The sequence below is a fragment of the Marmota marmota genome, unplaced genomic scaffold, assembly GCF_001458135.2.
Source record: "Marmota marmota marmota unplaced genomic scaffold, marMar, whole genome shotgun sequence".
Classification (NCBI taxonomy): Eukaryota; Metazoa; Chordata; class Mammalia; order Rodentia; family Sciuridae; genus Marmota; species Marmota marmota.
The window spans coordinates 10,359,761-10,382,774 of NW_025999945.1; the positions used below are offsets into that span (position 1 = coordinate 10,359,761).

At 40.5% G+C, this 23,014-nt stretch overlaps 1 protein-coding gene across 5 annotated transcripts in view; it reads left to right on the top strand.

Moving 5' to 3' along the window:
* Plce1 (phospholipase C epsilon 1) overlaps positions 1-23,014 on the top strand; it is a 371,015-nt gene that overhangs the window by 278,545 nt on the left and 69,456 nt on the right. For all 5 annotated transcript variants that reach the window (XM_048801772.1, XM_015500030.2, XM_048801774.1 and 2 more), the window contains 3 exons: positions 8,338-8,483; positions 14,015-14,273; positions 16,504-16,709. In XM_048801772.1, the coding sequence (XP_048657729.1) occupies positions 8,338-8,483; positions 14,015-14,273; positions 16,504-16,709 (611 nt within the window). The remainder of the gene's footprint in view (positions 1-8,337; positions 8,484-14,014; positions 14,274-16,503; positions 16,710-23,014) is intronic.

A 23,014-nucleotide genomic window follows, 5' to 3' on the forward strand; every position in this document is an offset into this window, starting at 1 on the left:
GCAGGGCCTGGTGATTTGGCCCATCCCTAGTTTACAGGTGTAACCTTGGGCAAGTTATTTAGCCACTCTGAAACTCTGGTTATATATATATATATATACACACTACCATTTTTAAATTTTTTTCTTTTTAGTTATACATGACAGCAGAATGCATTTAATTTCATTGTACACAATTGCGGCACAATTTTTCATTTCTCTAGTTGTACACAATGTAGAGTCATGCCATTTGTGCAATTATACATGTACCGAAGGTAATGATGTCTCTTTCATTCCATCATGTTACCTACCCCCATGCCCCACTCTTTGTCCAGTTCCTCCATCTTCCCATGCCCCCTTCACCCATCATGGATCAGCATCCACTTATCAGAGAGAGCACTTGGCCTTTGGTTTTATGGGATTGGCTTGCTTCACTTAGCATGATTATTCTCCAGCTCTATTTGTTTACCTGCAAATGCCATAATTTTGTTCTCTTTTAATGCTGAGTAATATTCGATTGTGTATATATACCACAGTTTCTTTATCCATTCATCTATTGAAGGGCATCTAGGTTGGTTCCACAGTTTAGCTATTGTGAATTGAGCTGCTGTAAATGTTGATGTAGCTGTATCACTATAGTATGCTGATTTTAAGCCTTTTGGGTATAGACCAAGGAGTGGGATGGCTGGTTTGCATTATGGGTTCCATTCCAAATTTTCTAAGGAATCTCTATACTGTTTTCCAAAGTGGTTGCAACAGTTTGCAGTCCCTCCAGCAATGTATAAGTGTGCCTTTTCCCCCACATCCTTGTCAACACTTACTGTTGCTTGTCTTCTTGATAATTGTTGTTCTGACTGGAGTGAGATGAAATCTTAGAGTACTTTTGATTTGCATTTCTCTAATTGCTAGAGATGGTGAACATTTTTCAATTTACTGACCAATTGTATTTCTTCTTCTGTGAGGTATCTGTTCAGTTCCTTAGTCCATTTATTAATTGAGTTATTTGGTTTTTTGGTGTTAAGTTTTTTGAGTTCTTTATTATATCCTGGAAATTAGTGCTATATCTGATGTACATGTAGTAAAGATGTTCTCCCACTCTGTGGGCCCAGGTTCATCTTCTTAAAATGGAAATAATATTAGTTCCAGCCATGTAGAACTGAGAGAGTTAAATGGGATAAACATTGTATGTTTCACAAATACATTCTGATATGTAAAAAGCTGTTGTTGTAATTATGATGATTAATATCATGCAAAGAGGGATGGGAGGTATAGTCCAGCAGTAGAGTATGTGCTTAACAGGCATGAGGCTCTAAGTTCAATTTCCAGCACCAAAAAGAAAAAAAAAAAAACATGTGAAGAAGAAGAAAAATGATTCATAAATAACCATGGAGTAGGCTCAAAATAGTTTGATGCTAGCAGTTCATTCATATCAAGACTTTTTATGTAAACTATTAGTTACGGATTTAACTTCCATCATATCTAAAAGGGACTATATAACTAAGATCCTATGTTATGCTACTATTAACTACTTTTACAGAAGGGGAGAATATGTAGATGAGACTTACTTTTGAATATCATTTTATAATTGGCTTCAAAATGAATAATCCATCCAATTCAATTGAAGATGGTAAAAGAGAAGATAACACATCCTGCCAAGCTGCTAGTGGTTTCCTCTAGTTCATTTAATTATAAATAGTATTCACATATCTCAATATATTTTCCCTACTTGGTTTTAAAATAGTCGATAACTCTAGTGAATTTAAAACCTAATTTCTGTGGTTTAGCTAAACCTAAGATAAATTACCTCCCCTCCTGTTTTTCTTTGTCACTTAAACTCACCATCAATATAATGCTGAAAACAGTAAAAAAAAAATTTTTAAAAACCCCAATTTCTGAGTATTCAGGGAATTTAGAGTTGAAGAATGTAGGAATAAGCAACTATCTTTTGCTTATCATGTGCAAGAAATTCTACAAATAGTAGGAAGGTAGTTAAAATGGTATGCTCTCTCCCCTCAAAGAGTTGAGTAGAGAAGATGGACGTGCACACAACAGCCTCGTTGGCAGGCAGAGTATGCTATCTTCATTTTCGTATACTTGCTTCAATTTTTCCTGCCCCATGCCTAGCATAGTTCCCAGCAAATTCATAGGCATGCGGTGACTGTTTGTGGAAAGATTAAGCACCATTATAGAGATATAAATAAAGTGCTTTTGGAGGGCAACTGGGACCAAGGAGTGGTAGAAAGACTAGTCTTCCAGAGATGCAGCATATAAATGGGTAAAGTTGGTCTTCTACTTATCCAACTTATCTATCTACTTGAGTTCAGTCTCTGTAATAATACCAACCATAATACCAACCATGCCACTATTTAATAACTTGCTTGTGGGATTTTCTCTGACTGATCTTCAAGTTCTTGTCTTATTTACTAGTGTCCAGCATGGTTCATGGTACATGGAAGATACTCAATAAATATTTATTAGAAGGAGGGTCACTTCATCAGGTGTAGTGCCACGTGCCTGTAATCCCAGCAGCTCGGGAGGCTGAGACAGGAGGATCGCAAGTTCAAAGCCAGCCTCAGCAATGGTGAGGCACTAAGCAACTCAGTGAGATCCTGTCTCTAAATAAAATATAAAATACAAAAAAAAGGACTTGGGACGTGGCTCAGTTATGAGTGCCCTTGAGTTCAGTCTCTGGTACCAAAAAAGAAGAAGAAGGAGAGTCATTTCAAGTCATGATATATTTTTCAATTTTTTTTTGTTTCTGTTTTTTTTTTTTTCATTTGCAAGTTAGTAGAAACTGAACTCAAACCTGCTCATACAAAAAAGGAAAAATTGCTTTATGTATATGAGGTCATCAAAAGGTTTCACGCATGGTTAGATGTAGGAGTCTGACAAATGTCCTCAGGAATCTATGTTTATCTTTCTTTTGTGTTGGCTTCATTCCCAGGCAGGCTCTCCTGATATTGTAGCAAATATATCTATTGATGGCCCTGAACTCTATCTTTACAGTTTGTGATTCCAACAAAAAGATGTGTCTCTTCCTGATAGTTTCAGCAAAAGACTCAAGGAGAACTGTAGTTAGCCTGTCTTGGTTCGTACACTGATCATCCCTGAGGCCAGGCCTGAAGGAAGGAGTGTGGCCAGCCTCATGTAATCTGTACAGTGTTCACATATCTCAGGATGAGGAGAGGTGGGACAGCCAAAGCAAGAGTTCAAACAAAATTCCCTACATCTTCACAGCACAAGTCATCAAATTGAAAAAATGGCATAGATCTCCGTGTAGGCAGAGAACAGAAAAATGGTGCATCTGAAATGTCAGATGGATAATAAAGATCTAGATCGAGACATAAATATATTCATATATGTGTTTGGGTCATTATAACTTTTAAAATGACATTTTATTCCTACTGAGGAGTCAGGGAAGCCTGCAGGAGAGGTAACCTGTGAGTTATCCTTCTATTAGGAAAGGACAGTGCTCAGGGCAGTCACAGATTCTGCTGGTCCAGCCTTGTCTCATAAGCAAGTGGAATTCAGAGACTGCTTTCTTCTGGATTTCTGTGTTCTGGTAACAAGAGTCATAGTAGTGGTGGTGGCAGTGGCCATAGTCTCCGTAGTAAATGTTCATGGAGGCTTTAACCATCTACTAAGCTCTGTGTTGAGATCTTCAGATATAATCTTCTATTTCACTCTCACTGTAATTTTTTGAGGTAAGTATCATTCCCATTTTACTGAAAAGGACTTGAGGCTCAGAGCAGTTAGGTGACTTGCCTCAGGAACATGCCCAAGGGAACAGTGGAACGGGGACTTGAGCACAGTTCACCCAACTCCATTGCTCCTGTTCCCTCCCGACTACACTCTCCTGCCTCCCTTGGCTTCCCTTCCTAGTTCCAAAAGGGTTCTGGACTCAGGTCCAGTTGGTGAGATGAAACCAGGGTGGCCAATTTATAATATTGGACTGTATGGACTCCAGAAATGGTGTGTGGGCCCTGATTCAAGGACCCACGATACAGAAAAGGGATACAGAGTCTCTGGGCTAGATCTCATATTTCAGTGCATTTAAGAATCACCAGGGGGCTGGGATTGTGGCTCAGTGGCAGAGCGCTTGCCTCGCACATGTGAGGCACTGTGTTCAATCCTCAGCACCACATAAAAAAATAAATGAACACAATAATGATATCGTATCTATGTGTAACTAAAAAAAAAAAGAATCACCAGGGAGTTTATCTGAACACGGAGATTCCTAGGCCCTGTCCTCACTCTGACTCCCAGGTCTAGGTGAGGCTTTGGGATCTGCATTTAAACAAACACCTTATGACCATCCCCAGTGATTCCATTGTGAGTGCTCACACTTGAGCATTACCTAGACAGGTGTGTGTGTGTATGTGTGTGTGTGTGTGTGTGTGCGTGTTACATACTTGCATTCATGACTGTGTTACATTCATGACTGTGCCTGCATGCTCTAGTTCAAGGGTTAACTTGGTCCACAGAGGGAGGGTGTGGATGTACACTTCATGTAAAGTACTTGCATGTAGCTTTGTCTAGACTTCATTATCTTTTATAGAATTTACCATTTGAGCCTAACCTTTGCAATTAGGCTGACAATAACCATTATAAAATATCATCTTTCCATGAAAACTTAGGCTCAGTGTATTCAAAACACTTTTTTGGCATAAAGTTATTTGTCTCCTTTTTCTGGACCTGGGAACAGCAATAGGAAATGTTCAGGCTTTGTCCCAAATATAATTCCTGAGTACTTGGAGGCTGAGAATCCTCCCTGCCCACGGCCTCCTGGGATTCCGATGGCCTGCCTGTCAGCCTGAGGCACTGAGCATCCCCATACTAGAAATGTGGGAAAGGTGGCCTCTGTCCTTGAGAACTTAGGGTCTGCTGAGGGAGACAGAACAAGCCCATGTGAAAGAGTCAGGCACACAAATATAACAAAAATAAGCCAGATGCACACTCATGCAGTGGAGAGAATCCAAGCATCAATGTAACTTTGGACTCAAGCTATGACATTAAGTCCAAGAGAAGAGGAAGAAATTTGAATGTAAGGTACTAGGTGAACCATCACAAAAGCCTTCCTTGAAGAGGTAAGCATTCAGCATTTAATCATTCATTCCCTCATTCACAGGCCTCATTAGACTTATAGAGGACAGATCTTGGTGGGTCGCAGACACTGCTACCTACCTGTGAGCATAGCACACTGTCTATGATGACATCTGTCTTCGTGGGAGCACAACACCAGTTGGGCACAGAGCTCAGAATGCCATGGGGTACCACAGCATGCAAACTTGAGGACATATTCCAGAAGGAAAGTCAAGGAAGTTCTCCTTGAGTAAGTGAAGCTTTTGTCAGACTCCAGAAGGCTGCCTTGCCCCTTACTTGTAGCGGGGCCAGGGCACAGGTATACAGGAGGCTCCAGCCTGTCCACCTACCTTATCTTCCCATCCTGGCTTGTGTGCCAGTCGATGGACCCATAAGGTCTCAAGTTCAAAGGAAAGGTCTGTGTGAGTGGTGCAAGAACATTCCTTCCAAATTGAGCTACAGTGATGCTAATAAGGTATTTGATGTGATAAGAGAGAGCAAGGTGCTCAGTTTGGCTAAGCCTAAAAGTACTGAAAAAAGCAAAAGAAAAAAATTATTTTGGGAGAAGAGCAATTGTGGTGCTAGGAGCAGGTCCAGGGGTTTAGGATCATCCTGGTAAGCCAGAGCCTTCTAGGAGGAGCTCTTGAAGAATGAGGCTGGGGCCTGATTTCTCTCCTTGTTCTGAGCTGACCAATGAAACCAGGTAATTAATCTGCCACAGTTAGCAGCTAGGGGCACTCTCTATACTACAGACTTGGTCCTTTAACTTGATACATTTTTTGTGTTTTTCTTTTTGACTCCAGTATTCCTGAAATTCTTTCTGAATTGGCAACGCATCCTATTGACATTTGTCACTGAATCTTCTCTCTTTTGTTTGTCTTATTTATTTTTTTCATATTTTGTCTCATTGATGACACTCTCACCACTTAGTTCCTCTAAAATTATGAATATGTTAGGCTATAGAAAGAATCTTCCCTGAAGTTTGTAAGCAGATGGTGTACGTGCGTGTGTGTGTGTGTGTGTGTGTGTGTGTGTTTATGATAACAGTGCTTACATAATCTCAACAGCCAGGGGCCCTTGGGACTCACACTCAGCGATGGAACAGTTGGCTTAAATTAGGTTTCCATGTGAAATATAGTATCGCTATTTTTTTTCCTAGCATTGTGGGAAAGTGTATGGAAAATGATTTGACTGATAGGAAATAAACCTGGACACATAATCAGGATGGAGACCCAAAACCAAGTGGTGTTCTGCACCTGCGCTACTACAAGCAGGCCTCTCCAGGGGAGGGGAGTTAACCCTTTCCGGTCACTGCATGGTACAAGAATGACCTGAAACACCAGTGGCTTTGCAGAGATCCTGATTTGCCATGAATTTCAACAGAAAAGGCTCTAAAGCCATGGAAAGAATATAGCCAGAGGCCTCAAGTAGTAATCATTTGGATGACTTTGAGGAATGATTGTAACTTTTTAGAATCTCACATATATCTGTAGGGAGAAGGGTTTGAATTTTCAACTCAAAAGAGTTAACAATGTTATGATCCCAAGTGACTTCGCACTGTAGGGCAGGGCCTGTCAAAAGCAATTCAGCCTAAAGGAAAAATTGAACAGTAGCACCAATGACAGTCAATGTCTATCAGCAAATTAACTTCTTTTTAACCTAATGGAGTCAGAGTTTCACAAAAGTGACTTTTAACCAGGTGAGAAGACGAGGCATGGGGACCGTGAGTAAGGGATAGCTCATAGCTGTAGAAGGGTCAGCCCTGGGAATCCTAGAGGGCTCCTGGGGAGACCTGGATGGGGCTTCTCCTAGAGGTCTGAGTCCAGATCTGATCTGCTGTTGCCTGAGGGCCAGTGTGATCCAGAGCAGGTGGAGAACAGAGGGGCATGTTAGGAGCTCTAGGGGGTCCTAGTTTTGACATCAACAAGAATAGTGACCTCAGAAAGTCACTTCTCCTGTGAGCCATATACTTGATCTGGAAAAATAGGGTTCGACTGCCCTCTATGGTTGCTGCCAGTGCTAAATGCCATTAATTCTTATCTGTTTTTTTCCTCTGCTTTTGGACATTATGCCCTTGACCTTGAACAATCTGTAGTCGTCTGGGTCACCATGAAGTCTCTTCAGGTCTCACCATCATGCAGGCTGGGGAAAAGAATTGATCCCTAGGTTTCAGATTATTGCTGATTCAAGTGTACCTAATGAGGCCATGTGAGGTCAAGACCAAGGTTTTAGTCTATTAACAACTGAATTCATTAACCCCAATGTTAGCCAGGGTGGAGAAATTAACTTAGATGGACGCTAGTGTCCAAACACCAAAGTATAGGGAGAATACTATAAATAAAATAATCTTAGAGCTAATGCAAATGATTTCAAGAGTGTATATCATAAAGAGGTAAGTAGATGAGAATTCTTACTAATTTTTTTAGTCCATACTGTAGTAGTAGGAAAAACAAATTCTATTAGAATACGTTTAATCCCAGAGTTGGAGAACGTTAGTGTGCATGTGTACACATTGGGCATTTATTGGGGGTTAATAATATAACTCTGAATCAGGCACCCTGAGTCCACATCGAACCCTTCCCACCTGCTGGATGAGGCCTTTAAGTAGGTCTGAGGATCTGAATAGTCCTTGACTCCTAGGATTGTTGTGAAAGATAATCATGGTAATATAGGTAACGCTTACAATGGCTCCTGGCACATAAAAGTGCTCTGTGAATATTTATTCTCTTTATTTTGACATTATTTTGACATTTGAAGTACATAATAGATGGTACATATATATAAATTATCCAAAAATAGCTTTCTAAACTTCTTTTCATTTGATAGTATGTATTTTACTACTTGATAAATATCTTTAATCAGTGCTAAGCACATTGATTACATCTAGTCTTGATGTCCATCGAATATATTTCCATCAAAATTATCCTTAAGCCTTATTTTCTTTTAGTGTCATGGAAGTGTATAGAGGGATCTTATAGGAGGTAGCTATGCTCAGCACTATACCACTAGTGCACTTTGAAAGGGGATCTTATCAATTGCTCTTTTCAGTCTCCTTTATCTTAAAGATGAAGATGAACACAGAGACATTAATGACTCACCAAGTTTCTGTTTCAAAGCAGTGATGGAGCTTGGTTTTCACTTCAGATCTCTAGGTCAAGTCCTTCCTTTATTAATACTAACTTAATTTAAAAAAAAAAAAACAGAAAGTTTTCTTGTGGAAAAAATATGTATCTGGCTTCAGGACACAGTTTCAGTGAATGCCCCTCCTGCATCTTCCAGGTGAGCTCCTGGGTAACATGGCTGATCCTCACAGCAGGCTCCATGGAGGAAAAGCGGGAAGTCTTCTCATATTTGGTGCATGTGGCCAAGTGCTGCTGGAACATGGGCAACTACAATGCTGTCATGGAGTTCTTGGCTGGCCTCAGGTAAGTCTGCAGGAATATGGTAATCTGCACTATTTCCTCTGACTAGCCAAAAGCACTGAATTAATTCCCCAGGCAGCCACACTTACCCAATGAAACCAGTTGGTAGTGATCATTTTAGGGAGTGTACTAACTATTCCCTTCCAGTACCACAAGTCCTGTCCTTCAAAGTTGCTGCAGAATTTGGCCACTGTAGGCCAGACGTGATCCCACTTCACTGTGTATGGTCTGATCCCATGTGCTTTGGCCAGGCTAAGTAAAATTACCTGGTTGCATTACCCATTAACTCTATCACTGGTCCCTCTCTTCCCCTTCCTGCCCATAAACCTCACTGTCACCTCTCCCTTCAGCTCTTCTTGAATTGCCCCAGCATTGTAAACTCCTGACTACTACTGACCCTTAATAATAACAATGACTAATATTGACAATAAGCTTCCAGTAATGTTGGTTCTTTCATAATCATTGAGCACTCACGGGATGTCAAACACTGGACTAGCTAAGCACATTCCACTCTTTATATCTTGTAATTCTCAAAACCGTTCTTTGAGATTGATAGTATTATTGTTCCCTATTATACCAAAAGAGGAAACTAAAGAGAAGGTAAGTCATTCATGGCTGGGGCATCATGCAGGCATCCTGGATTTTAGAGCCCATGATCATGACCACTGAACTATTCTGCTCCTGTGCCTTCTCTATCAAACTAGTAATAAAACCACCATCTCATTGTAAAGTCTCCCACCTTCTTCCCTTTCAGTCTTGGCTATGTTGCATAAAATAACTGCTTGCCCTCCTGTGGGAAGCAGCATGAGTTTGAGGAAGGAGAACATGAGTTGTCCAGTTAGTAACAGGGAATCAACTCCTGCCTGCCCCCCAACTTCCCAAGGAATAGCTGTGTGATCTGGGCAAGTCACTTGACCCCACTGAGCCTCAGTTTCTCTGTCTAAACATGGGGATATATCAAAAGGTAGATGTGCCTGCTATGTAGTAAAACTTCATAAAGAGACAGTGGTGATGTTGTAATAGTCTCCCAAGATTTGCCATCCCTGTGAAGATTCTCACTATAAGTAAATTTTGCCTTATAGCATTACAACATCAAGATCTTTCTTTGATTCTCCAGATCCCTACACAGAGATTCCAGGTTGGGCAAGGAGATGAAAATTCCAAGTGGGAAATCTTTTCTTGTCTTTTGAACTTTATTACCTAAGAGTAAACTCAAATGATCATCTCATTTGAAATGAAATTTACAATAGCCATACAGTTGGACCTGGCATGGCTCAAAAGAAGGAAAAAACAGAACACATATTTGAATAAGAGATGGCTATTTCCAGATGATTCTGGTTCTTTTTGTGAAAAGTTTTCTTTGAAGAACCTGTATTATGCACGCATATATCCCAGTGACTCAGGAGGCTAGGCAGTAGGATTGCAAGTTCAAAGCCAGCGACAGCAATTTAGTGAGGCCCTAAGCAGCTTAGCAAGACCCTGTCTCTAAATAAAATTTTAAAAAGGGGGTGCTGGGGATGTGGCTTGGTGATTAAGTATCCCTGGGTTTAGTCCCCAGTACCAAAAAAAAAGGAACCTGTATTACACTTATACTAAGAAAAATAATCGTATTATGATAAAAATAGTTCACTGACAAGCTGGAGCTGGCTATTGGCTGAAGACCACGCCTCCTCTTTCCTCTCCCCTTGGACTTGACTGTGCTCACCAGCATAGTGCGATCTCCCTCCAGAGTGAGCACTGCAGAGTCAAGGCACAAACTGCTATGCCTTTTATGTCCTCGCCTTAGAAGACACACTGTCACTTCCGCCACACTGTACTTGCCACCCAGGATCAGCACTAAGTCACTGTGGGTGGGGACCACCCAAAGCATACTACCAGAAGGCGTGGATTGTTGGAGACCACAGGCTGGGTTTCTCTAAATACAAGAATAGCTTCAGAATGACCCTTGGAGACTTAGAGTGAATTTGATTTTTCAACCCAACTTAGTTTGCATTTGGAATCCAGGAAGGCCTTACAGCCAGGAGATTCTCAGTAGACAAAGAATAACCTCAAACCAGGCTACCCCTCACTGATCCTTGTGCATTTTGTCTTACACCCAAACCCACTGCCACCTACTCCCATTCTCCTACACTTGGGTTAACACTAAACTGATCTTTATGGACAGATGGGAAATGTGCTGGGTATAATTGGCTCTTTCGTGGAACAATAGATGTAGGAGATGAGTTGCAGAATGTTCTCTTGATGGAATGATGGTGGAGGCAGGGTTCATGTGTACAAAAGGCTTGAGAGTGTTTGGATTCCAAATAATTTAACTGCATCAGCATAACTAGAGGTTTTTCATTTTTTTATTTTTTAAGAACTGGATGGGAAGAAGGCACACCCTTGTTTTTAAATGACTGTTATTGTCTATATAAACATTGTACATTTTGCTTCCTCTAAATTCTCAGCTCTTTTAAGGAAACAATTAGAAATTCAGAGATTTATAATCAAAGACATTCACTCAGTTGTGCTGTCAATTTAAAATAATCCAGATGAACAACAATAGGAAAATACTCAAAGAAAATAATATGATGATCCAGATAAATTGTCAAATGTGATGTTTACGACTGATTAAAAAAATGATGCTTATAAAAAGCTTTATATCACTGGGAAACAGGTAACATATGACTAAGACTCTCTGAGACCAAAGCTGTCTATTTAATAATATTCACACTATTTCTACAATGAGACAGTTAGATAGAATAAATACTGAAAGGAAATATACCTTGTAGTGTCTGTATTTGATAAAATAATAGGTGATTTTTCTATATTTTTGGTGATCTTTTGTTTCATTTTGTTTAGTTTTTGCAATGAGCATCTAGTACTTTTATAATTAAAAAAAAAAGACAAACATTTTTAAAATAGTGCCAATTCTCCGTCTAATTGATTTTTGCTGAAGTTTGTCCTTTACTCCAAGTGTACCCTGACAAATCCATTATTAACACAGTGTGTAATCATTAAATAGAAGAATCACCTCTCATTCATTCATTTTCTCCATTTATTTATGCTTCTACTTCATTTCTTTAAAAAAAAAAAAAACAAAAACCAACTCACTGTTTTATAAGAACAGTTGTAGGACCGGCTAGACTTAGTGGGGTGAAATCAGAAAACAATTTTATTTTTCCAATTTTTCTGCCTTTCAAACCTGCCCAACTGGCTGTCCCTACCCTGACCCTGGTTATACCCTGGGAGATTCTGTGGCTTTTCTAGTCACTCTTGTGGTTAATAAGCAGTCTCTTTCTCCACACTCATGAACAGGTATGATTCTTAGAAATATAAGGTTGTGTTAAAACACACACACATGGGGGCTGGGATTGTGGCTCAGTGGCAGAGTGCTTGCCTCGCATGTATAAGGCATTGGGTTCAATCCTCAGCACCACATAAAAATAAATAAAGATACTGTGTGTTCTTCTACAACTAAATAAATATTTAAAAAAGAAACACACACACACACACACACACAATAGGTTGCCTAAGATTACCTATAGTGTGATACTATTTATGTATGTTACGTTAAAAATACACAATTTTGTAACTTGCTTAGCAACATATATGTGTATTAGAAAAGTATAAAAAGCTGTAAGGTTGTTAAGGTGGCACAGACTTGTAATCCCAGCAATTTAGGAAGCTGAGGCAGGAGGGTTGCAAGTTCAAGGCCAGCCTCAGCAACTTAGCAAGACCCTGTCCTGAAATAAAAAGTAGAAGAACTAGGAATGTAACTCAGTGGTAAAGTATCCCTGGGTTCAATCCCAGAACAACAACAAAAAAAAGATCCTAATGAATGAAAACACCAGAGACCAGAGTCCCAGTCCCAGTGCTGATCCCTCCTGGAGGAAGAGAGGGATGTGTGATCATGGAAGAGTCTGCTGGGGCCTCAGCCTTATGGTTGATGTTGGTTTTAAACCCAGAGGAGGTTGTATGAGTATTTGTCACATACTTCTCTGTCTTTTGGATGTCTCATATATCACATGATGATTTTTTAAAATCCAGTTTGGTAGAAATTAAAGTTGCAACTTCTCATACATTTAAAGTTTCTTTCCTTCCCCACATTTCACAGCCCGTCCACTCTCAGAAACTTGCAGTAAGTAGGTGACAAGCTATGGTTCATATTTTTCCTTCCTCTTCCTTCATCTCAGAGTCCCTACAGAATCAAAGGAGGGGAGAGAACAGAAGAGGGAGAGAGAAAGGGAGAGGAGGGGTAAAAGGTCCTACTGGAATGGAGCAGTTTGGGTTTGTCCTTGCTGCCCTCACAGAGACCCAAATGGGTGAGTTTAGAGTTTCCTCCTATTTAGTCCTCTAACCCCCCACCTTGTCCTATAGGGATCCCCCACTATTCCTTCACCTGGAAAAATTCTGTACACCTTCTGGGCAACCACTCGGCTAGTCCCCACTCTCCAGGGTCTATCTCTGGAGGTCCCACCTGCTGGACTCCTTCTGCTGGGGTCATCTCACATGGCAGGAAAGTCTTTCAAGACAGCTCAGGGCCAACCTTTTCGTACAATGTCCACTCTGGACTCACAGGAGACACCCATTATTTTGCCCTCCCAAGTCTGCGAATGTAGGACATCACTGGACCCTCCTCTCTCCCTTTGCTGTCAGCAGCTCCAGCCAGCCTCTCATCTTGAGGCAAAAGTCACACACAGGTCCATGTGATGAACAGACTTCCCGGGACACAGGTCTACATGTCCATGGTGTTCACTTGAAGTCCCCGACTCTTGGGGTCATTTTCCTACTTCTCACGTGAGCCATCCCATAACCCTCTCCAAAGAAGTATTCCCTGTCTGCTCAGATCCAGTTTCTTTGTGTGGGCCGAAGGAGGATGAGACCATTGAGGACACAGCAGTGTGGGCACTCCCTTGTGACCACCTGACACTTCTGTTTAGAAAGCAGGCTGCAATGTCACCTGCGGATCTCATCCGAAATTTCAAATATAGAAAAAAATTCATTAAAATCTTTTTAAGGCAAAAAAATGCTGTAAGACGGGAGTCCCACCCCATCTCCCCCTCCCCTGCCAAATGGCAGGTGGCTTAATGTCAAACTCAATTCAGTAAAAAGCAATTCTCCAAAGAGACCCAAAACATTAGGTTTCATATATACCATCAAGGGACTCAGATCAAGAGGAACAGGTGGGGCAGGTTTTCTGTGGGCATTCTCCACAAATATCTGTACAAACTATGTATAACCCACTATGTTTCTCTTTTGGCAGTAGCCATCAGAAAAGCTCAAACTTATATCCAGGGCCCAGCTTCCATAATTAACTCACACCGTAAACCTGTCCTTGTTTGCATCTGTCCTATTTCATTTTGAGTTTCAATTTACAAAAGTAATAGTCATACCATTTCAGGAAGTAGGTGGAGATAGGAATCCTCAATAAATGTTAACAAGTAAAGAACACGAAGAAGGTGACAAGAATGGATTTGTATGGAATTTAGGATATCTGTCATAAGCCCCATTATTTCTCCTTCAGTCTAAATAATGTCATTTATTTGTAATAGGTCAAGAAAAGTTTTAAAGATGTGGCAATTCATGGACCAGTCTGACATCGAGACCATGAGGAGCCTGAAGGATGCCATGGCTCAGCACGAGTCCTCCTCTGAGTACAGAAAGGTGGTGACCCGCGCGCTGCACATCCCTGGCTGCAAGGTGGTTCCGTTCTGTGGGGTGTTTCTGAAGGAGCTCTGTGAAGTACTTGATGGAGCCTCTGGCCTCATGAAGCTTTGCCCGCGGTACAATTCCCAAGAGGAGACTTTAGAGGTGAGGCCTTTCAGAGCCAGTGTGCTCTTTGGAGCCATTATCGCTGCTTGTCCCATCAGCCCTGTTGGTACCCACTATCACATGGAGACATCACATTGAGTGCACAGTAGTCCTTGTTATGTTGTTTCTGGGTAGCAGGTAGGTTCTAGGAAGTGCTGGAGAAAAGAATGCCAACCGGCACTGTTTGGGGCTCCTTATTGTTGGCTAGGTTTCATGTGACACTGTTTTAGTACCAGTGGAAGAGGGTGTTATTTCTGGCTTTTATTTTAAAGGCAGCAGGTTTTTCTTATTGGGTGGGAATGCCTAGAGTCAGGGGATAAAGAAGGTCAAGGGAAAGTGTTACCTTCTCCAAACCAGTGGGAGAAAAAAATGGGGCAAGTCAACACTGTCTTCTCTCCATGCTTCGTGGGAAGATGCTCAGAAAGCTGGTGTCTCATCCAAAGACGCGCTCCAGGGTTCAGTCCCTGCTGCCCACGCTTCTCCCAGGCCCACTGTTTCCTGTTCCTGTAGTGGAGAGGATAGTGTGAGCCTGGACCCAGGGTGTTGGGCATTGGAAAAGAGGGCATTGAACAACTGGAAAAATAAGATAAGAAAATCTCCCTCTGGGGTGTTTAAAATGAAAGAAGGGACTAAAAAGATTTTTTTTTTTAAAGAACTTTACAGAGATTTTGAGAATCTCATATCTGGAAGTCCCAAATCCAAATCCAGGGTGATTCTCACCATTGTACCAGTATTCACCACCTATAATCCACACCCAGCCTAGTAAGAGTGGAAAGACAGCTAAAAACCTCATACTGGCATCATCTGGTACCAGAAAGACTTGAGACCCCTCCACCATCCCCAGCTATCCCAGCAGGTACAGGCAATGCCACTGACTGACAGCTCTCAGGTTTATCACCTGTGATACAAGTGCAAGAAATAAAGAAGGCTGCAAGTGAGCCAAGCAACACCCACACCAGCCCCTCCTGTCCTAGGAAGAGGGAAACTCACATCTCTGGGCCTAGCTGCTGCTCTCACCTCTGATGAGTGAAGCTTTCTCATCAGAAAACAGATATTAAGAGCTTTTTTTTTTTAACATATTTATTTATTTATTTATTTAGTTATTGGCAGACACAACATCTTTGTTGGTATGTGGTGCTGAGGATTGAACCCGGGGCCGCACGCATGCCAGACGAGCGTGCTACCGCTTGAGCCACATCCCCAGCCCGATATTAAGAGCTTTAAAACCGGGGCTGGGGATGTGGCTCAAGCAGTAGCGCGCTCGCCTGGCATGCGTGCGGCCCGGGTTCAATCCTCAGCACCACATACAAACAAAGATGTTGTGTCCGCCGAAAACTAAAAAATAAATATTAAAAATTCTCTCTCTAAAATATATATATATATATACATCTTTTTTATATAAAATATATATGTATCTCTTTTTTTATATAAAATATATATTTTTATATAATATATATATATATCTTTTTTATTTTATATATATATATTATAAAAAAAAGAGCTTTAAAACCACCCAGGGAGCCAGATGCTGTGCACACCTGAAATCCTATCGGCTCGGGAGGCTGAGACAGGAGGATCGTGAGTTCAAAGCCTGCCTCAGCAAAAACGAGACGCTAAGCAACTCAGTGAGATCCTGTCTCTAAATAAAATAGAAAATAGGACTGAGGATGTGGCTCTGTGATCAGTGCCACTGAGTCCTGAGTTCAATCCCCAGTACCAAAGAAGGAAGGGGGGAAAAAAAAGCACCCAGGGGTCACTGTCCCACCAGTGGATGTATGAATAATAAAGTTAAAAGGCACCATTTCTTAATGTTTTCCTTGGACCCCCTTCATTTCATCTGGTTTTGTAGCATGGTATGCTTTCATCATGGTGTTCCTCGATGCTGCGTACAAGGGTATTTTATCCCTAACTCTGCCCTTCCTCTGTAAAGTGGCTAACCTTCTCCCTAGGGAGCTCTGAAATAATATTGCTTTTTGTGTTTTAAATCCGAATGGAGTGTTGACTCCTGCAGGGACTAAAGTTGTCTCAGTGGAAACAAATTTGAGTTTTGATATTTCACGTGGTGAAATGAAAAAATGTTTTTCCTGGAGGTTCTTGTTTTCTTTCCAATAAAATAGGCACAAATGCTGTTATTTATTGCTATTATGATTTCCTTTCCCTAGCCAAGTAGGTTATTCGGACGTATTATATTAAGTTACAATAGAAAACTCTCCATATATTTTTTCCGTAGTTCGTAGCAGATTACAGTGGACAAGATAATTTCTTGCAACGAGTGGGACAAAATGGCTTAAAGAATTCGGAGAAGGAGTCCACCGTCAACAGTATCTTTCAGATCATCAGAAGCTGCAGTCGAAGTCTGGAGACAGAGGAGGAGGACAGTGCCAGTGAAGGGGACAGCTCTAGGAAAAACTCCCTGAAGGAGAAAACCCGATGGCAGTAAGTTTTTCATATGACAAAGGGGGGACTGAGCATTTCTTCAGTTTATTTTTAACTGATACATAAAAACATAAGTATTAATAGGGTACCTGTTACTCCTTTCAAAAAAAAAAAAAAACTAGGGCTATCCTGCCATTTTTTTAAATTCAGCAAATTAAATTTCAGAAGTAAAAACATGATCTTTTATTCATTTCACAGTTTCCATAGCAGTGGTTTTTAATCCTTGGACAGGGTGCTGGGATGGATATCTTTAATTTAAAAAATACTTTGGTAGGCTGGGGTGATACCCCAAAACCAGTACTTTTAGCAGCTCTGCCCAACCTCTGGATGATTCCAAGTCAGGAGTTCAAGATTCCCTGAAGTTGAGAAACACTGCTCCACGAGGTGTTTTAAAGTTAGCCCTACTCATTCAAGGGATTTGATGCTTCGTAATTGTTCTTACTGTTTATCAGTGGACACTACAGCCCAGCCAGACCTGCTTACCCACAGCCAAAAGAAACACAGAAATCAGTGGGTTGGGCATCCCTTGCCTTTCTTCAAAGTCTTTTACTCATGGTTAAGCCTAACCTCAATGGCAAAGGCTGGCTTGGGGAAGAACCCTGTCAAGCTACACAAAATCATTAGGTCTACTAACTTTGATATCTTTGCCATCAAAGGCTTTGTTTGTGATCAATACTCATGACCCTGCCATCATCCTGGAGTCTATATACATGTGTATGTGGGTTTGTAAGCCATTGCTCTCTGTGTGTGTGTGTGTGTGCGTGTGTGTGGTTTGCATGTACTTTCACTGGGAATGACAGATCGTGTTTTTAGAAAGTAATTTCTTTGGAGTTGTGCTAGATTCTTAAAATTGATTGTCAATACAAAAATGAACATCTTGTGTCTGAAGTTCTGATGCTATTATGTTTTAAGGAGATAAATCTAATTTCCAGATTTCTAAGGCCTTTGGGCTTTCTTCCAGACCTCCCTCCTTAGCTTGTTCCCTCAGAGGGACTAGTGCTCCAAGATTAACTGTTACTGCCCTAGTGTTTAAATAGCTTGCAGATCTCATATACCATTTTTGTTATTGTTTGAATTTATCTCAGCTCAGAAAACATTTGAATGTCCTCTCAGTGACAAGTTGCTGACATTAGTGGCAATCTATGCATAGAAAGAAGACCATCTGCAGAGCAGCACATCTGCACAGGAAGCATCTCATCACCATTTAAGTCCTTAGTCTATGCCTATAATATCTGCCCATCTCTCTATATAGGTATCTATGTGACCATCCAGCTGCTTCCACAAAAGATTTTTAGGCATTTGTAAGAATAAATATGAATATTTGATTTTAAAGGGAAGTAAAATAATGATAAGAAAAATAAAATATACAAAAATGTACATTATATTGTCTGTACAATGACTGAATTTTGTTTCAAGATTCTTAGTGGCCAAAGGAAAAAGGGAATCCTGATTCATTACAAAGTTCACAAGTATTTGTAAGAAAAATCAAACAGTTGCTTGGAAGAAGCATGCCTTCTTCTCATGGTAAGATCTGACTAAATTCCATCCTCAGGTCCTACTCTTAAGAATACATCATCCCTGCCAGGCACGGTGTTACACGCCTGTAATCCCAGCAGCTCAGAAGGCTGAGACAGGAGGATCATGAGTTCAAAGCCAGCCTCAGCAACAGCAAGGGACTAAGCAACTCAATGAGACCCTGTCTCTAAATAAAATACAAAATAGAGGTGGGGATGTCGCTCAGTGGTTGAGCGCCCCTGAGTTTGATCCCCAATACCCACCTCCAAAAAAAAAAAAAGAATACATCATCTCTGGCTAGATTAAATAATGAATTTCATATGATATCCTTTTATAGAAGCCTTCATATAGGATGGGGTGTTATGTAAAGATATCAGCTTCCTAAAATACTTTCAGGAATGCCCCTTTGATTGAGTCCCAGAGACCTAGACTCAGCTTTCTTTTTACCCTCCTTTTCTGTACCCTGGGCTTCCTTCAAGTGATAAATTTCTTCTATGATTCTATCACTCTCATTAATCTTTTTATTTTCAATTTTCTGCTTATTCCCTTGTCCTAATCCTTTTCTCATCTACATCCCAAGAACATTCTCTTCCACTGCCCATTTTCCAGACCCTGTTGTAAGCACTCTTAGAAGGGTGAAAAAAAATGCAAATATTTATTTTACGAAACCTATAAAGTCACGTTCAAATCCTCATTTTGAGACCTTTATACCTAAGTACCGATAATTGTTTCCTTATCCCAAAAGACTACCTCTCTGAAAGGAACTTCTGGTCACACACAAGAGGAGGAGGGGGTGTTTAATGGAATTCCCTGAAGTCAGATCAGCAAGCACTATTTCTATGACCACCTGCCTCTGCCTGGGAATCCATTCTTGATTCATAGCCCTACATTAGAATGTCCAGTGCAGGACAGTATGTGGCAAGCAGATCTCAAAAAGCCAGAAGAACTCTGCTTCATTGATTTGACTGAAATGAAGACAGAGATAATCTCCAGCCCCTGTTCATGTGGCAGCCACCAGCTCTGTGAAAATTATTTTGAAGAAAGAAAAGATAAGCATAGCATGGCCCTGTAGCTCATGCAGGCTGCAGGAAGGGGTGGGGTATGATTCCTCCCAGACTCTGAGCTACCAGAGTCCTGCCAGAAAACCTGCTGCAAGTCCTCCCAGAAAACCCAGAAAAGTGATCATAGAAAGTTCAAGATCTCAACAGTAATAGAGTTCAGAGAGTCTCATTGTGTCAATGGAATTTTAAGGTAAGCTTGGCTAAACTCTACAGATGAAGAAGTTGTGCTCAGAAAGCTGAAGTCCCTTGCCTACGTAACAAATAGCAGACGTGGTCCACAAGTCTGACCATGTGCTCAATCACAGGGCAGGACCCTTTGTCCCACAGTAATTAAGGCATTTCTTTGAACAGAAGAGGGGCTACCCTTCAACTTCTTTTCATACCTAGTTTCATATGTGAGTCAGGAACTCCTGAATTCTAAAGGCATCCCAGTTATATTTCTGTGGCTGCAAAGCTCACTTCTAGTAACATTTTTTTTTTAATCTACCAGCACAAAGAGTAAATTAGCTATGTCTCTGTATGTGTAAGTCATGGAGACAGATGGGTAGTAGGTAAGCCCATTGGGAAACATGGAAATTAAAAATATAAAAGTGTGGAGAGAGGGTGTTGGGTCAGATAGGTGCTGCAAGTTCTCATTCTCACAATTTTCAGCACTGCTGACCCTCAAGAAGGACTCATACGTTTGGAGAAATGGGATGTAAGAGGAGAATAAATTCAGACAAACCCTTTGAATGAAGGCCGCTGGAACTGGTCAAGGGTTCAAAGCTTGCAGTCACATTGCCTGGGACTGTCTCAACTGAGTCTTACTGTTTGTGTCACGTGGTTGGGTCAACTTAACCTTACTCAGCCTCTCTTTTGTCATCCCTAAAATGGAGATTATAATACTACTTGAGAGGGTTGACATGAGGATTATGTGAGACAGTGCATGTAAATCCAGCAAAGTGAACAGCATCATAAGTGCCATATAAACAGTGGCTGTTGTGATTAGTCTGTCATCTCGTCCTCCAAATGCCAAGCTGAAGCTTTGGGGGTGCAAACATGTGGCCATATTGCAGGAGCACTCCTTAGTGACACTCCTCTCCCTTCCTGGAGATAGCTGTGTTCTGCATCCTCTTACTCCAAAACCTCTTAGAGACTTGCCTGAAAGATAATCTGACCTCATAGTGATGGAAAATAAGAAAGCTAAGCATAGGAAAGTTGGGTATCTGAGAAAATAGTTACCAGGATTAACCATACACACACAGGCATACACATCGATGCCCAAAACTAAGACAATGATAGCAAGCTAATCATTTATTCTCCAAAAGAGATGGAGTAGAACTTTGCAAGCAACCAGATCCCAACTTTGCAACCACCCACCACACAACATCCTTTGTTTACAGCTGACTGCTTCAGCCCAGGCTGGACCTTAATATGATCTCCCTCCTGAGCTTTGCTGGGGACACATGGGACCCTCTGTTTCTCTCTCTTCCTGTCTCTTTGGCCAATACCTGAGCACAATCTGTTTCTGTGACTTATGATAAAAAGAGTCATTTTCCTGCTGAGTAACAGTACAGGTTAATTTATCTTTTGAATCACAATTTTAAACCTGAACATCATTTTCAAGAGAAGTTGTTTGTGTGCAAGTGCTTTTGTTCTATAATATTGACTTTGTAGCTACAATCCAGGCAATAATAATATTAGCAATCTTCATTGTGCTAATATTTATTGAGATCCTAGTTTTCAGCAAACTCTGGCCTAAACACTTTACATATATTAACTTATTTTATCTTCATAACATTTTTATTTTACTCAGGATCTCACAACTGGCAGATCAGGATTCAAATTCAGGCTAGCTGACTGTGAAGTCCACATACTACCCAGATATAATTTTAGAGACTTCCTGTAGTTCAGAAAGGGGCTGGGTTAATTAAATGCTAGAATTTTCCAGAAAAAAAAATAGCTTTAGAAACACTAGATTTTTATTACTTATTTTCAGGTCATTTGAAAAAGGTGATTTTTTTTCTATCTTAAAACATTAAATTTAGGCTTATGATTCATGTCCAAGTAATGATTTTGAATTTGTAGAAAGTAATGAACACTTACAAAGAAAATATAGAACCAGGTTGGCAAACAGCCCTTTGGCACCTAGTATGAGATTTTCATTGAAGAACATTAGAAAAGTGTTTGGCTGTTAATTTATGGTTCCTAACTAGAGAACGCTATGGAAGTCCTGAGAAGTAAGATAAAAACCACTCTATTTTCACTCCTTGGTCTTTTCCCTAATGCATATGACCTAAGAGTCACAAGGTTGTTTCTTTGCTGACCAACCACGTCTTTTATCTTTGACCAATATTATTTGGTTTCTAAACAACTCATAAGGTTCTACATTATTCCTTGTAGACCCACAGAAAATTGTTTTCAGAGAGAATCAGACATAAAACTGCACAAAATTCACTCCATCATCTAAGAGACCAATAAAAAAAATACTACTAGTTTCCTGCTTGAAATGAACTTATTTCATTACAAACAATTGTCAGTTTTATTTTGGAAATTAGTCCCTGGAAGAATGCTCTTTAATGGAATTATTACCATCTGGCATTAGTTCTTTTTTGCATTCTGAAATAAAAACTGACCCCAAGAAAGACAGTGTCCCCTCTCTCCCGGTTTACCTCATCTCTGAAGGCAGAAGCAGGCTCCAGAAAAGCCATATAATTTGTCATCCAGACACTATTTTTCATAATGTCTAGTTTTTCACAGGAAAAAAAAATCCCTGATTTCTCTCAGAACTTAAATGAAATATGAGAAACATTATTTCACTTGCTAAATTAAAATCAGAAGTTCTCTGTTGAAATTAACATAGGTTGTGTTTAAGTCATTGTTGATACTCACCAACTGAATCTTTTTTGCTCTTAAAAAAACAAAAACAACAACAAAAAAAGTGTGACCTGGAGAATGTGGAAATGGTCCCAAATGAAAAACTTGGCAGTAACCTCTGAAGAAAGCCCCTTTAGGGGAACAGCTGGGCTGATTTAGTCATGAGAAGTGGGGGAGAAGTGGAAGGAATGAACACTGGTCTTCTGACATTTAATTATAGTGGTGCACTTTACCGAGCCAGCTCTGTGCTGTTTTCCAAGGGTCATCTTATTCCATCTCTACTCTTACTCCGTGAGATGAGCATTGTATTTTTGCCATTTAACAGATAAGTGAAATAAGGCCCAGAGAATTCAAATGTTTTGACTAAGTCACACAGCAAACAGTTGGTAGAGTTGAACATGAAGCCCAGCTGACTACAGAGGGCATATTCCTAACCAGTACATGAAGTATGAAACAGTCGTGGAGGTGAACATAAGCGGTGTTATGTTACCAAGAGCTGTTTCAGAGGAGTGGAGCTATATTGTACAAGCAGGATTTTCATTCTTTTCTCATGAAATGTAAAGTAAGAAAAATGCACAAAATATAATGTATTTGCACCAGCACCCAGATCTTGGATTCTATTGCCATTCTTCAAGAAAAAGAACTTCAGAAAACCTAGTGATGTTGCTCATTTCTTGCCAGAGGCAGTAGGCTACCAAGTGCCTCAAGACAATGAGAACCTTCCTTCCCAGACACCTGTGGATCAGCTCCTTCACAGTTTTGTCCAACACTCTGCTGGTAATGTCTGTGAACCAAAGAGTAGAAGAAACCTTAATCTTACTTATAACTTCTTACAGTATTGGCAAGTTCCTGCTAAGGTGGCCAGATAGAATA